This window comes from Podarcis tiliguerta, assembly GCF_965153285.1.
Source record: "Podarcis tiliguerta genome assembly, chromosome: 7".
In the NCBI taxonomy this organism is placed as follows: Eukaryota; Metazoa; Chordata; class Lepidosauria; order Squamata; family Lacertidae; genus Podarcis; species Podarcis tiliguerta.
The window spans coordinates 66,775,286-66,789,997 of record NC_139540.1 but is presented as its reverse complement, the minus strand read 5'-3'; the positions used below and the strand labels follow the sequence as shown (position 1 = coordinate 66,789,997).

The 14,712-nt window shown below is 45.3% G+C and overlaps 1 protein-coding gene across 2 annotated transcripts in view; it reads right to left on the bottom strand.

Annotated features, from left to right (window-relative positions):
- DROSHA (drosha ribonuclease III) overlaps window positions 1-14,712 on the bottom strand; it is an 84,694-nt gene that overhangs the window by 29,566 nt on the left and 40,416 nt on the right. For both annotated transcript variants that reach the window (XM_083449294.1, XM_083449295.1), the window contains exons 21-22: window positions 13,438-13,537; window positions 4,178-4,280 (exon numbers count right to left, since the gene is read on the bottom strand). In XM_083449294.1, coding sequence (XP_083305420.1) covers window positions 4,178-4,280; window positions 13,438-13,537 — 203 coding nt within the window. The remainder of the gene's footprint in view (window positions 1-4,177; window positions 4,281-13,437; window positions 13,538-14,712) is intronic.

Below are 14,712 nucleotides of genomic sequence, written 5' to 3'. Positions count from 1 at the left end.
CTATCTCTGATCGTTTTTCTTGTTTTGCTCTTATTGAAACATGGATTTCCCCATTAGATGATGCTACTCCTGTGGTTCCTTCATGCAGTTCCTTCTTCATTTCCCCACTCGGCTTAACCAATTGGTTTTCAGCAGCGGATATGATAGGGTTTTTATTTCTCCCCTCCCATTTGTCTGTTTCTTCTATACTTCTACTTTTGTTTGTTTGTTTTTAAAATGGCACAATTCGGCTTTCTCCCTATCAATCTCCACTTAGATGCCCTGCTTCTTTTTCCTCGTCTGCTGCCGACTCTCTTTCTCTTATCTTCAATACCTTTGATTCTCGCTGAATTACAGAATTGTGGAATTGGAAGGGACCCCGTAGGTCATCTAGCCCAACCCGCTGCAGTGGAGGAATCTCAACTAGATCATACATGACAGACACTACCCCACCCCTACTTTAAAAACTCCAAGGAAGGGAAGTCCACCATCTCTCTCTCTCTCGCAGGAGTCTGTTCCACTGTTGAACACTTGCCATCAGAAAGTTCTTCCTGATGTTTAGTCCGAATCTCCCTTCTTGCAACTTGAAGCCATTGGTGCGAGTCCTACCCTCCGGAGAAGGCGAAAACAAACTTGCTCCATCCTCCACGTGACAGCCCTTTAGATACAGTGATACCTCGGGTTAAGTGCTTAATTTGTTTCGGAGGTCCGTTCTTAACCTGAAACTGTTCTTAACCTGAAGCACCACTTTAGCTAATGGGGCCTCCCGCTGCGCCGCCAGAGCACGATTTCTGTTCTCATCCTGAAGCAAAGTTCTTAACCTGAAGCACTATTTCTGGGTTAGCAGAGTCTGTAACCTGAAGTGTCTGTAACCTTAAGCATCTGTAACACAAGGTACCACTGTATTTGAAGATGGCTATCACTCCCCACTGAAAGTTTTATTTCCTTCTTTCTTTCTTTCTTTCTTTCTTTCTTTCTTTCTTTCTTTCTTTTTGCTGGCGTTCCAGAAGATTTTGTCCTTAACTCCCAGCTATGTATTTACCTTACTTCTGTCGGACTCCCTTACTCGTTCCTTTACTGCTCCTTTTTCAAGCCGGTAGCCTACAACTGTATTTTTCCACTCTTTCCCAGTTTAAGATCTCTGCCTGCCTTTCAGCTGTTTCTTAATGAACGATGCCTGCTCCTTTTCTGAAACTGAATTCATTTAAAACTGAATTTTTGATTTATCCTTTGAGTTCTGGCTCTCATCTTTCCCTTTTATTGGTTCTGTCTCTATTTCTCCTGAAGAAGTATGCACTGGAGGCTTCTTTTCGACTGATCTTCCTTGTCTTTTTGCTAGAGCTAATTCTCGCTGGACCCAACATTTAAGCATCTCCCAGCATTCCTTTATTTCCATTGCTACTGCAAATACCTTCCTTACTTCTCTTACCGGAAAACACTTGGTCATCCTTTCTCATAACTTTGGCCACTCTCATTTATTTTACATCCTGCAGCTCCTTTGCTTTTTACCAAGGGTTTTCATCACCTTCCTGGTCTAGCCTAAGGCCTATAGGGAAATGGAAGCCAATTTAAACTTATTTACGTGGACGTTTCCATGCTACGGCTACGTCTCATCTTCCTGCTTCTCGTTCCTCTATACTCTTCCTTGTTCTTTATGTTCTAAAGGCCCATTAAAGGTAAAGGTACCCCTGCCTGTACGGGCCAGTCGTGTCTGACTCTAGGGTTGTGCGCCCATCTCACTTAAGAGGCCAGGGGCCAGCGCTGTCCGCAGACACTTCCGGGTCACGTGGCCAGCGTGACAAGCTGCATCTGGCGAGCCAGCGCAGCACACGGAAACGCCGTTTACCTTCCCGCTAGTAAGCGGTCCCTATTTATCTATTTGCACCCAGGGGTGCTTTCGAACTGCTAGGTTGGCAGGCGCTGGGACCGAGCAACGGGAGCGCACCCCGCCGCGGGGATTCGAACTGCCGACCTGACGATCGGCAAGTCCTAGGCGCTGAGGTTTTACCCACAGCGCCACCCGCGTCCCTCCTCATCAAACCCAAAATCTCAGCAGTTTCTCCTCACCTACACTGTTTTTCTCGTTATTCCAGATCGTTGCAACGCCATCCCTCTTGTTGCTAGAACATCTCCATCAGATGTCATTTTTTAAATAGCTTTTTGAGTCAGGCGTGCTAACCTCTGGTCTTTATCCATTAGTTAATCCCCTCCCCTGTCACAGTTTCCCTTCCTATTATGTTCTTCCTTCTATCATGTCCAAGAGACTGCAAGCCGGCAGACAAGGCCTACTTAATTCCTTATACCGAACAGCACTTTGCTTTAAAACCAGTTTGGAAACCATTCCATAACTGCTACTCAGAATAACGAGAGCTTAAACAGAGGTCAGCAGAGCCCCAATCCAAATAAACATGTATTGGGCTTGTAACCTTAAATTCCACCAGCATAATTTAGCTTCATTTCGTTCAGTTTACCTCATAAATGTTTTGATGACCTGGTATTTGTACTTATGACAGAAGTCAGATGCAATTCCTCACAGTAGGAACCGGAGAACTGACTTGATAGACCACACCACAGTCATATTGGTCCATATTCTGTCTCAGGTTGGACTTTCTTTCCTGGCTTCATAAACCACAATTTATGTAGCTGGGAATGAGCACCACGGCTGATTGCTCCGCCTTCATCTCCTCCCTTCTCTTTTCCAAGACGGGCACTGACTTCAACGTTTCCAAGACCATATAACACCAGTCCTGAAAGACCTACATTGGCTCCCAGTACATTTCTGAGCACAATTCAAAGTGTTGGTGCTGACCTTTAAAGCCCTAAACCATGGGTAGGCAAACTAAGGCCTGGGGGCCGGATCTGCCCAATCACCTTCTACATCCGGCCCACGGACGGTCCGGGAATCAGAGTGTTTTTACATGAGTAGAATGTGCCCTTTTATTTAAAATGCCATCTCTGGGTTATTTGTGGGGCTTTCCCCCCAAAAAATATAGCCCAGCCCCCCACAAGGTATGAGGGACAGTGGATCATCCACTGAAAAAGTGTGCCACAAAGGCCCAGTATACCTGAAGGAGCATCTCCACCCCCATCGTTCAGCCCTGACACCGAGGTCCAGCTCCGAGGGCCTTCTAGCGGTTTCCTCCCTGCTAGAAGTGAGGTTACAGGGAACCAGGCAGAGGGCCTTCTTGGTAGTGGTGCCTGCCCTGTGGGATGCCCTCCCATCAGATGTCAAGGAAATAAACAACTATCTGACTTTTAAAAGACATCTGAAGGCAGCCCTGTTTAGGGAAGTTTTTAATGTTTGATGTTTTATCGTTCTTCCAGTGTTCTGTTGGGAGACATCCACAGCGGCTGGGGAAACCCAGCAAGATGGGCGGGGTATAAATAATAAATTGACGTATTTTTCGCCCTATAGGATGCACTTTTTCCCCTCCAGAAATGAAGGGGAAATGTGTGTGCGTCCTATGGGGTGAATGCAGGCTTTCGCTAAGGCCTGGAGAGTGAGAGGGGTCGGTGCGCACCGACCCCTCTCGCTCTCCAGGCTTCAGGAAGCTATCCGCAAGCCTTGGGAGCTCGGCGGGAGTTCCCGCCGGGCTTCCCAGGCTTGCGGATAGCAGCCTGCATCCCGAAGCCTGGGGCGCGCTCAGCAGGAGTTTCTGCCGGGCTCCCAAGGCTTGCGGATAGCAGCCTGTTCTGGGGGCTGGGGTCAGGGGACCCCCCAAAAAAACTAGGTGCGCCCTATGGGCCGGTGCGTCCTATAGGGCGAAAAATACAGTATTATATTATTATTGTTATTCATCCCTGGGATGTATTAAGGCCCTGTTACGTCCAAACTGGGAAACTGGCTTAATGTCAGTCAACAAACTAGGCTGATAAGACCTGATCTGATTCTGTTGCACGAAGTGAGAAGCGCTTCGCCTCAATGCTCATTCCTGGCTTCATACACTGTGGCTTGTTTGAACTGGACTTCAGAGTCCAAGAGAAGCAAGTCACAGGTCCTGGTAACCACACAAACAGAGCACAAAGATGACACCCTGTCTGTAAAGTTTGTCTCGAGAATCTGATATTCATTTTGCTACCACGTCGAAGAGCCATTTGCGGACTTATTTCCAAAGCAGAAATTCATACAGATAAGGGGAATTAATGCTGGACAAAACACACAATTAGCATGACAAAAGCCACAGCGCAGGTATCTCACCTATCAACGCTTCAAAGCAGTTGGCCATTGCATGACGCAGATCTGATTCTCGACAAAGATCTGGCCCGTGAGCATAAAGCATAAATCGATCCAGCTCCAGCTTCTACAAAAGACCAAGACAGTTTCTGTAAGATGAAAGAGGCCCCAAACTACAGACCAAACCCACTATGAAGAAATACATGGAACACGCACTGTTAGGGATATGTAAACGTTAGGGCATCTTCGGACAACTTGTTTAGTGCTGAAGGTCAAACTGGAAACACACAATGGGCGGGAGAGCCAAAGCTAACTGGCCAATTTACTTGCACATAATTATTATGATTTGCATGACATTTTGATGAATGTAGTAGATGCCAAATTATAGTTGATGGAAATGTTGCATTAATCCCACTGTACTCACACTCTGAAGAATGGTATCCTCAGGAATGAAAATGAAGCCCAGCCTTTTAAAATGTCTTTAGCAGTGTTAGAAACTGAGATACGAAAGTTAGGAGATAAGGGCACCTTAAACAGGAGTTAAGAGCACAACAACGAAATGTCTAGGCGCGCTTCTTTAATAACAAGAATACAAAGCTAAAAATGAACCAACTGCACCTAAAATATTATGTTCATTTTTCACATGGTCTAGTCCTTCCCCTGCCCACCCCCCTAATATTCTTAAGAGGGTCTCTTCTCCTGTCTTCGGAGAGTAGCTGGAAGTGAGGAGGCAGAAAAAGGTCCTCCTTTCCTTCCACTCTGCAGTTTTAATCTGAAATCTTAGGCACAGTCCTGCGCCCAGAGCTCAGAAGCCGCTCACACTGATGAAATTCCCTGTTGCAAAATGGGCCTGGAACGATGGGAGTTTCAAACGCTGGTCTTTAGAAAAGGATACAGAAATTGGAAGTTGAAATGTATTTCATATAAACGTATTTTGAAGTTGCCTCCTGGGTTCTGATGTTAACCCTATCCAGATATTCTCTACGCGGGTAGAGAATCAGGACCACACCATTCTGCCCCAATCACACTCCCAGAATACCCACCCTGTTCCCAGGCCTTCCCAATACCCATACTTTGGATGTTACATACAATAGAATCCAGTATCCCAGAGCCCAGTATCTACATCACTATTTGCACATCCACCAATGTTATTATTATTATTATTATTATTATTATTATTATTATTATTATTAATTATTGAATTACCATACCACCCTATACCCAGAGGTCTCAGTGCAGTTCACAGAACAAATTTTTATGGGTAAGAACTGCACAGATTGTGGGTGGCGCTGTGGGTTAAACCACAGAGCCTAGGGCTTGCTGATCAGAAGGTTGGCGGTTCGAATTCCCGTAACGGGGTGAGCTCCCATTGCTCGGTCCCAGCTCCTGCCAACCTAGCAGTTCGAAAGCACATCAAAGTGCAAGTAGATAAATAGGTACCACTCCGGTGGGAAGGTAAACGGCGTTTCCGTGCGCTGCTCTGGTTCACCAGAAGCGGCTTAGTCATGCTGGCCACATGACCCGGAAGCTGTACGCCGGCTCCCTCGGCCAATAAAGCGAGATGAGCGCCGCAACTCCAGAGTCGTCCGCATGTGGACCTAATGGTCAGGGGTCCCTTTACCTTTACCTATACTATGTTAGTCCTATTGAGTGTAAACCCACTGAAATTAATGGACATGACTGATTCAGGTTCATTAACATCAGTCGGTCTAGTCTGAGTGAAGATTAGTTAAATACAACCCATGCACATATTTGAAGCTGAGCTGACACGAGTCTTTTTCCTGGGCCTCTGTCAACACTGAATGCCTGCGAAAGACTTTAGAAAGCTTTGAAATCAAAATCCTTTCACTTATCCGAGAAAGAAAAGAAAGCGAAGATCTTTTCCCAAGTTATTTTTTATAGCTTTGCTCTCACAGGCCATTTCGGTTGGGATGGGTCACGTTTAACTTCAGAACAGTGAAATCTATGTTGGTCTATTTCAGTGCCAAGTCACGCATTTAGAAAACAACACACTGCTTCCATAGTGATTTGGCACTAGAAAGAATGTGCATTCAACTGTTATTGAGTTTAAACTATCACCCCTTTTTTAATTAAAAAAAACCTGTATTTTTTCAGTAAAGTTCCATTTATAGTGAATGTTACCGCAGCAATTCAAACCTGAGTCACGGAACAAAAACAAGAGGTACATCCATTTAAAAAGTCTGAAGAAAATGCATCCACAGAACTACCCAAACTGTATAGAAATTTATTCATATATGCGACTATAGCGGCAAGAAAGTTATTTGCCCATAAACGGAAAGAAGAAGTCCCGACAAAAGAAGAATGGATACCAAAACTTATGGAATATGCAGAAATGGTGAAACGTCCTGGAAAAATCAAGACAACATTTTTTATATCAAGGAAGGAAAATGGTCTATTGAATATTTACAAACAAACTATAAACAGATAAGAACATTGGCAGGATTATTGTAATAAAAGTGTACACACTTAAAGGAGATGGATAAATGATTCAGTTCAGCTAATTTGTAATAGGCAGGAAATATAAAAAAATAAATTTAAGAAACCACAGGAAGAGGAGGAAGGAAGTTGAGTTTTGAAATGTTAAAATGACTATCGGAATGTATAAAATTGAAAATCATAAATTGAAAATTAAAAAGGAGCAGGAAACACGTCCAGGCGCCCAGGCTTAGAGCAGACTGGCTGCTTACAAAAAGCACTGCATCCCTGGAATGAAATGGATTTGCACACCATGGTTATGAAGAAAACAGCCTTGGGGGGAAGCCAGGGCTTGCAGTGATAGGGATGTCATGTGAAACCGTGTGTCATATTCTTTGCAGAGCTGCAGGGTTTTCTCGGTCTTCTGCAGGCCGAGAGCTGTTCTTTCGACCTAAAATGCCCAGCTCACCATCAGGAAACATACAGGTCAGCTTTCCCTGATCTGCAACCTCAGACTGTCCTCATGATCTTTCTTTGGCATGCCCTATGTCCTCCCCCCCCCCTTCTTTGTTTTTGTTTTTCCCCCCAAAAAATAATAATTAATTTTCCAAATTTATAACAAACATAAAAGAAAACATTACAATATAAAAAAGGAAAAACAAACAAACATTTATCCTCACTATTAAAATCCATTTTGTTATCATTGTTAGATGGCTTCCTTGAATCCCCCTAGCTGAGTTTCCATATAGCTCATTGTAGCAGTTTTTCAATACTACTTTCAAATAAAATTAACCTAATCGATTAACATCTGTCTTTCTCTTCAAACTATCTTCTATCCATAATGTTATACAATTTAACATATTTAACTCCTAGGCCAGTTTGGTACTTACAAGTAGTTCTACTTATATTATCTTAGAGTATTTAGCTAAATAGTCCTTAAATTTCTTCCATTCTTCTTGGTACTCCTCCTCTTTCTGTTCGTGGATTCTTCCAGTCAGCTCCAAAAAGTCCATCATCTTCATCTGCCATTCCTCCACTGTTGGTATTTCTTGTTGTTTCCAGTTTATGGCTAACAAAATTCTTGCTGCAGTTGTGGCATACAGAAACAGTCTAACATCTTTTCCACACCCCACCCCACTCTTTGTTGTCTCTGTGGCTACTAACTCCTCTCTCCACGACTCTGTTCTTTGAGCCCTGGAATCCCTCAGTACACCTGGGCCAGCATCAGAAACCGAGAAAGCTAGGAGCTAAAGGGCACCTTTAAAGCGAGGTTATAGGTGCAAACCATGGAATGCCCAGGCGCGCTTTTTTAATAGCAAGAATACAAAGCTGAAAATGAAGGAACTGCAGCTAAAATACAGTGGTGCCTCGCAAGACGAGGGTGGGGAGAGAAAAAAAATCTCAAGACTCGCAAGACATTTTCGTCTTGCGAAGCAAGCCCATAGGGAAATTTGTCCTGCGAAGCACATTGAAAAACGGAAAACCCTTTCGTCTAGCGAGTTTTCCGTCTTGTGAGGTATTTGTCTTGCGGGGCACCACTGTATTATGTTCCTTTTTCACGTGGTCTAAGGCCTTCCCCTGCCCACCCCCCTAATATTCTTCAGTCTCTTCTCCAGCCTTCAGAGAGTGGCTGGAAGTGGGGAGGCAGAAAAAGGTCCTCCTTTCCTTCCACTCTGCGGTTTTAATCTGAAATCTCAGGTGCAGGACTGCGCCCAAAGATCAGAAACCGCTCACACTCATGAAATTCCCGGTTGCAAAATGCGCCAGGAACAATGGGAGTTTCGAACACTGACCCAGGCCTGATTCCAAACTGTGGGTGCGAGGAATGTTGGGAAACAGAGTGTCTCCTTCGGCCTCATTGCACCGTGGTTTGGTCCTGGGAAATGAGAAGTAACCTCGCTCGAAAAAGGAGCAAGGAAAGAGGAGAAGCTCATTCAGATTTGCAAACCACGGTTTGCGGGGAGACAGTGACGTGGCTGCACAAGGCCCCGGACTATTAAAGAGGCGAAGAGAGGAAACAGCCATTTAAACAGGAGAAGGAAGGAGCAGGCTTAGTTATAATAAACCGGAGTGCAGGTTTTTGTTTTGCTTTAACTCCTGAAGAATCAGAAACAGAATATGCACCACAATGGAGGAATAAGGAAAAGAGGGAAAATCTAAACAACGCCTTATTGCGTCTGTAAATTGTCCCTAATGATTTTATTTCCCTCTGCCCTAACAACACCCAGCAAATTCAAGCATATGCCTCTGAGCACAAGAGAGAGGGAGAGGGGGGGGGAGAGAAAGAGACCCCGTTTGGTTTCTTACGCCACAGCTCCACCTAGCTTTTCCGACATGTGAATGTCCTCACATCAAGTCATCTGCTAATCTCCTTCAAGTCTTAAAATCAGAGGCGTTATGTAATGCATGCTAATTCTAGGGTGGAAATACATTCCAGAGTTATTAGACTTCTCCTTTTAATGCGTTCATTCTGCTTGGCAGAAAGCCGCTGAGGAGTTTTCAAAGCAAGGCAGGTTGAAAAATAAGGGACAAGGGAGATTTGTGTAAACCCCAGTTTGTTTCCGGGGCGCATCAGAAAAATCCGTTCTCTACCCATGGAGACTTCTACTGACCAATCACTCCTTTATTTCCCCATCCGTTCCTCCGGATTTGAAAAACAGCAACAAATCCTGAAGGAGACGTTTGTTGAAACACCTGTACACTGTGTGGAGCATAAATACATTCGCCTATTTAGTTAATTAAAGATGGAAGCGAAGGATCTCAGGGAATCATCCGTGTTCAGAATTATGTGTGTTTCATGTTTAATTTAAGATTTCTGCCAATCCCACAGCCCATGGGAGGCCAATCCAGAGGCCATGTAATATATTGGACCTTCCTCTCCAAAGCTTCACGCACAGAGTGGCAAAATAACGGGATTATTTTCTGTGCCACCATTGCTAGGAATGGTAGCTGGGTTATCAAGTCCAACTCACAAACAAGGTTTTCCCTTTCCACATTCTGAATCAATCTTGAGTGGCTTTGAGAAAGTACTTCAAACGAGCCAGAAAGACGGACCCACAAACCCTACAAAAAGGCAGGAAGATATTTGTGCCTTCTCTCTGCACGGCTAAAGCAACAAACAAGAGGCAAACGAAGAAGAAGAGGAAGAGGAAGAGGAAGAAGAAGAAGAAGAAGACGACGACTCCTCTCTGGACTGCAAAAGCAATTCATTAAGGTGTGCCACTTCGGACTACAAGAACAAATCCTGAATTTGGGGGACGCTTCTGTCTTGAGAGCTTTTTGTAGCTGAATTAGGGGTAAGGGTAAGGGTACCCCTGCCCGTACGGGCCAGTCGCGTCCGACTCTAGGGTTGCGCGCTCATCTCGCTTAAGAGGCCGGTGGCCAGCGTGATGAAGCTGCAGCTGGCGAGCCAGCACCAGTGCAGCACACGGAAACGCCGTTTACCTTCCCGCCAGTAAGCGGTCCCTATTTATCTACTTGCACTTAGGGGTGCTTTCGAACTGCTAGGTGGGCAGGAGCTGGGACCGAACGACGGGAGCTCACCCCGCCGTGGGGATTCGAACCGCCGACCTTACGATCAGCAAGTCCTAGGCACTGAGGTTTTACCCACAGCGCCACCCACGTCCCTTTTAGCTGAATTGGAGGGGTATAAATCCAAAAGGGAAAGATAAAAAGAGATGACCAGACCATGAGGAAACGTAAACCTGCCTGCTTTATATTCATGGCTTGAGAGACGTCCAGAGAATCATGGCCCAGACGTGAAGCTTGGGTGGGCATCGTTGAGGTAAAGAACAAAAAAGTGTGAGCAATTGGAAAATTAAAATGGAAGAACAGGGACTTTTGCGGTCCCCAAGAAATAAAGGGGAGGGGAATCCATGAACTATGCATCTTTGGGAGCGTTAAGTGGCACTGGTTAAAGGAAAGTAAATTGAAAGATCAATCGGAAGCCCTTGGGGCAGTAACTAAGTCACTGCTATGTTTTCGGGAGCATCTAGCACACCTGTAAATCTTTCAGTAGTTTTAAATATGAGGCAGGCTCTGCTTTATGGCTGCGCTCAGAAGCAGCGCTGGCGAGGAACAATTTTTAAGCATACAGTGGTACCTCGGGTTAAGCACTTAATTCGTTCCGGAGGTCTGTTCTTAACCTGAAACTGTTCTTAACCTGAAGCACCACTTTAGCTAATGGGGTCTCCTGCTGCTGCCGCGCTGCTGGAGCACGATTTCTGTTCTTATCCTGAAGCAAAGTTCTTAACCCAGGGTACTATTTCTGGGTTAGCAGAGAGTGTAACCTGAAGCATCGGTAACCTGAAGCGTCTGTAACCCAAGGTACCACTGTACAAAAGAGAGGGTTACAAACAGAGGTCTGGATTCTATTTTTCAAAAAACAAAACTAAATTCATAAATGAAGAAAAATAGGGACATACATCTCAAACTATCTGGGGAGCAGAGCTCTTATTTAGATAAGTGGAGCTTTGCCTAACGTGGTGATGGGGAAAAAATTCCCTGCTAAACTCCAGATAAAGCTGATCTGAATTGGCTGGCTGGGGAGGACACACAACGTCATTGCATAAGGTGAAAAAAAGATCTAAAATTGAGAAGCATGGAAGAAAGACAGAAAGCACTGGCTAAATTATTATGCCACCAACTAAAGTGTGCAAAACCAGCAAAAGAGTCAACTTGTGGCAGCTAATAGGTAAGAAAAGTCTCTTTGTATGCTTCCTCTGAAGCCTGAAATATTAGTCATTGTCACCATTAGGGATGACTTTCCTATTGCCGAAACCCATTGTGACGGTTCTGACCTTCTCAACCTGATCTGCTTCGAACAGGTCTTCCCTTCCTACGTGCCACGACTGCAATGTTCTTTAAAACCATCGTTTACTTTTATGAGCCTGTGATAAAAGCAGGTTGCAGGTAGCCTTTTTTGAAACAAGGACCTACCTGTAACCACATTGACATTCTTTTAATGTGCAATGGCTGTTTTTGTCTTTCTCCCACTTTCTGCACTCTCCATTTTTTTTTTTATTAGAAGCCTCTTTAAACTATTAACTCAGACCGAGTTACGCATCCCATTTTGGCATAGCTGAGGTGGCAGAGCATGAAAGACTCAATCTCAAGGTTGTGGGTTCGAGCCCCATGTTGGGCAAAAGATTCCAGCATTGCAGGGGATTGGATTAGACAATCCTACTGGTTCCTTCCAACTCTGCAGCTCTATGACTCTAAATAACAACAACAACAACAACAACAATAATAATATCCCGCCCATCTGGCTGGGTTTCCCCAGCCACTCTGGGCGGCTATATATGTGGCATAAAAAGGTAAAGGTAAAGGGACCCCTGACCATCAGGTCCAGTTGTAGCCGACTCTGGGGGTGCAGCGCTCATCTCGCTTTATTGGCCGAGGGAGCCGGTGTACAGCTTCCGGGTCATGTGGCCAGCATGACTAAGCCGCTTCAGGTGAACCAGAGCAGCGCACGGAAACGCCGTTTACCTTCCCGCCGGAGCGGTACCTATTTATATACTTGCACTTTGACGTGCTTTCGAGCTGCTAGGTTGGCAGGAGCAGGGACCGAGCAACAGGAGCTCACCCCATCACCGGGATTCAAACCGCCGACCTTCTGATTGCCAAGCCCTAGGCTCTGTGGTTTAACCCACAGTGCCACCCGTGTTAAGCAGACACATAATTCTGGGCCAAATGCTCCCCCCCTTTTTTTGCCCTCCATTGTCTATGGACCACTGCAACGCGCTCTACGTGGGGTTACCTTTGAAGGTGACCCGGAAACTGCAATTAATCCAGAATGTGGCAGCTAGACTGATGACTGGGAGTGGCCGCCAGGACCACATAACACCGGTTCTGAGAGATCTGCATTGGCTCCCAGTACGTTTCCAAGCACAATTCAAAGTGTTGGTGCTGACCTTTAAAGCCATAAACGGCCTCAGTCCTGTATACCTGAAGGAGTGTCTCCACCCCCATCGTTCAGCCCAGACACTGGGATCCAGCACCGAGGGCCTTCTGACGGTTCCCTCATTGCGAGAAGTGAGGCTACAGGGAACTAGACAGAGGGCCTTCTTGGTAGTGGCGCCTGCCCTGTGGAACGCCCTCCCATCAGATGTCAAAGAGATAAACAAATACCTGACATTCAGAAGACATCTTAAGGCAGCCCTGTTCAGGGAAGTTTTTAATATTTAACGCTGTACTGTTTTTAACACTTGATTGGGAGCCGCCCAGAGTGGTTGGGGAAACTCAGCCAGATGGGTGGGGTATAAACAATAAATTATTATTATTATTATATATTATTATTATTATTATCTGCCCCGCTCCACTTTCTCTACCATGTTACATAGACGGAACAATTTAGTTGTTAATGCCCCTTTCGTAAGTTGGGTTTAAAAGGGGACATACATAAAGTGAATTGTGCTGAAAAGAAAACGCTCCATGTATATTCCGAAGCATAGTCATCTCCCACTGAAAGCTCCTAATTAAACTCCTAATTTAAGTACCTTTAAAAAGAAAAGAAAAGAAAACATCTAAAGCATATTGGTCACCACCCAGACAGACCTTTGTAGTACATTGCAAGGCCTCAGAAGCACTAAGCGGCGTTTTCTGCCCCCAACCCAAATTATGGCCCCTCATTTGGAGGCTGCTTCTCAAAATATCTTGACTCCAAGGCGCGCCCAGTTGGGTCCTGTTTCTAATAAGATATAAAACTTCAAAAGCTCTTCTGCCTACAAGGAGATTGCAGTGCGGCCCCAAGAAAAACACAAGTGTGGATCGCCCACCTTCACTTAATGAATCTATCTTGGCAATTCAAAGCCAATTCAAACTGCGGGGGACAAAATTTGTTAAGTTACCTTGGCCAGCATAGCAAGATGTTGATTCTGAACGATGGCAGTGCGGTATGTGGCTAAGCCCCCTTCCTCTAGACTTGGAAACAGGTAGTATAAATGAACACTGGAAAGAAAGGAGAAAAGGCACATCAAAAGCCGTAAATCTCTCAACGGCAGAGACACTTAACAGGTTATTTCAGCAGCTGCCTCTTCCCGCAAGAAACCATCATCGTCTGCTCTTATGCACGAGGCAAAAACGTTCTCATGAACCTAGGCGTTTGGTCCTTAATACGGCACAGGAGTGGGGGAAGCTTTGGTCCTCCAGTTGTTACTGAACTACAACTCTCATCTGCTCCTGCAAGCAAGGGTGATAGGCAGGGAATGTGGGCAAAAGGTTCCCCACATCTGATGTAGAGGATACTTACCGTACCTTTCCGTGTATAAGACGAGGGTGGGGGTTTTTTTACTATAAAATAAGGTTTAAAAACCAGGGGCGTCTTATACATGGGTAGTGGGTGGGGTGACGGGTGATTTGTTGGGTTGGTGAATTACTGCATCCCTAAAAAAGCTGCACAATTCTGGGTCATTTTCTTAAATTGGAGTCCCCCAAAATAGGGGGCGTCTTATACACAGGGCATCTTATACACGGAAAAATACGGTAAGTTATTGGTCATATTGGTCATGTTTAGGGCAGATTGAGCGAAATTAAGAGACATGATTCATTTAGCTTCATTAACTTCAACGGGTCTACTCTGAGTAAGGTGTAGTTGAAGACAAAGCTAGGTCGGCCGCCTCCTTTTTGTGTTCATCCTTTAAGTTGGTTGTTTTGGCTGCACTTCCATGGAAGAAAGGCAGCAAGTTTCACTGGAAAGCAAGATCTGCTGAGTTCATCCTAGATTTAAAGGTAAAGGTAAAGGGACCCCTGACCATTAGGTCCAGTCGTGACCAACTCTGGGGTTGCGGCGCTCATCTCGCTTTATTGGCCGAGGGAGCCGGCATACAGCTTCCGGTTCATGTGGCCAGCATGACCAAGCCACTTCTGGTGAACCAGAGCAGCGCACGGAAACGCCGTTTACCTTCCCGCCGGAGCAGTACCTATTTATCTACTTGCACTTTGACGTGCTTTCGAACTGCTAGGTTGGCAGGAGCAGGGATTGAGCAACGGGAGCTCACCCCGTCATGGGGATTCGAACCGCCGACCTTCCGATTGGCGTGTCCCTTCATCCTAGATTTACCCAGAAGTAAATCCAACTAAGTACAACGAGGCTTCCTCCTAGATAACTGTGCAAAGGATTGCAG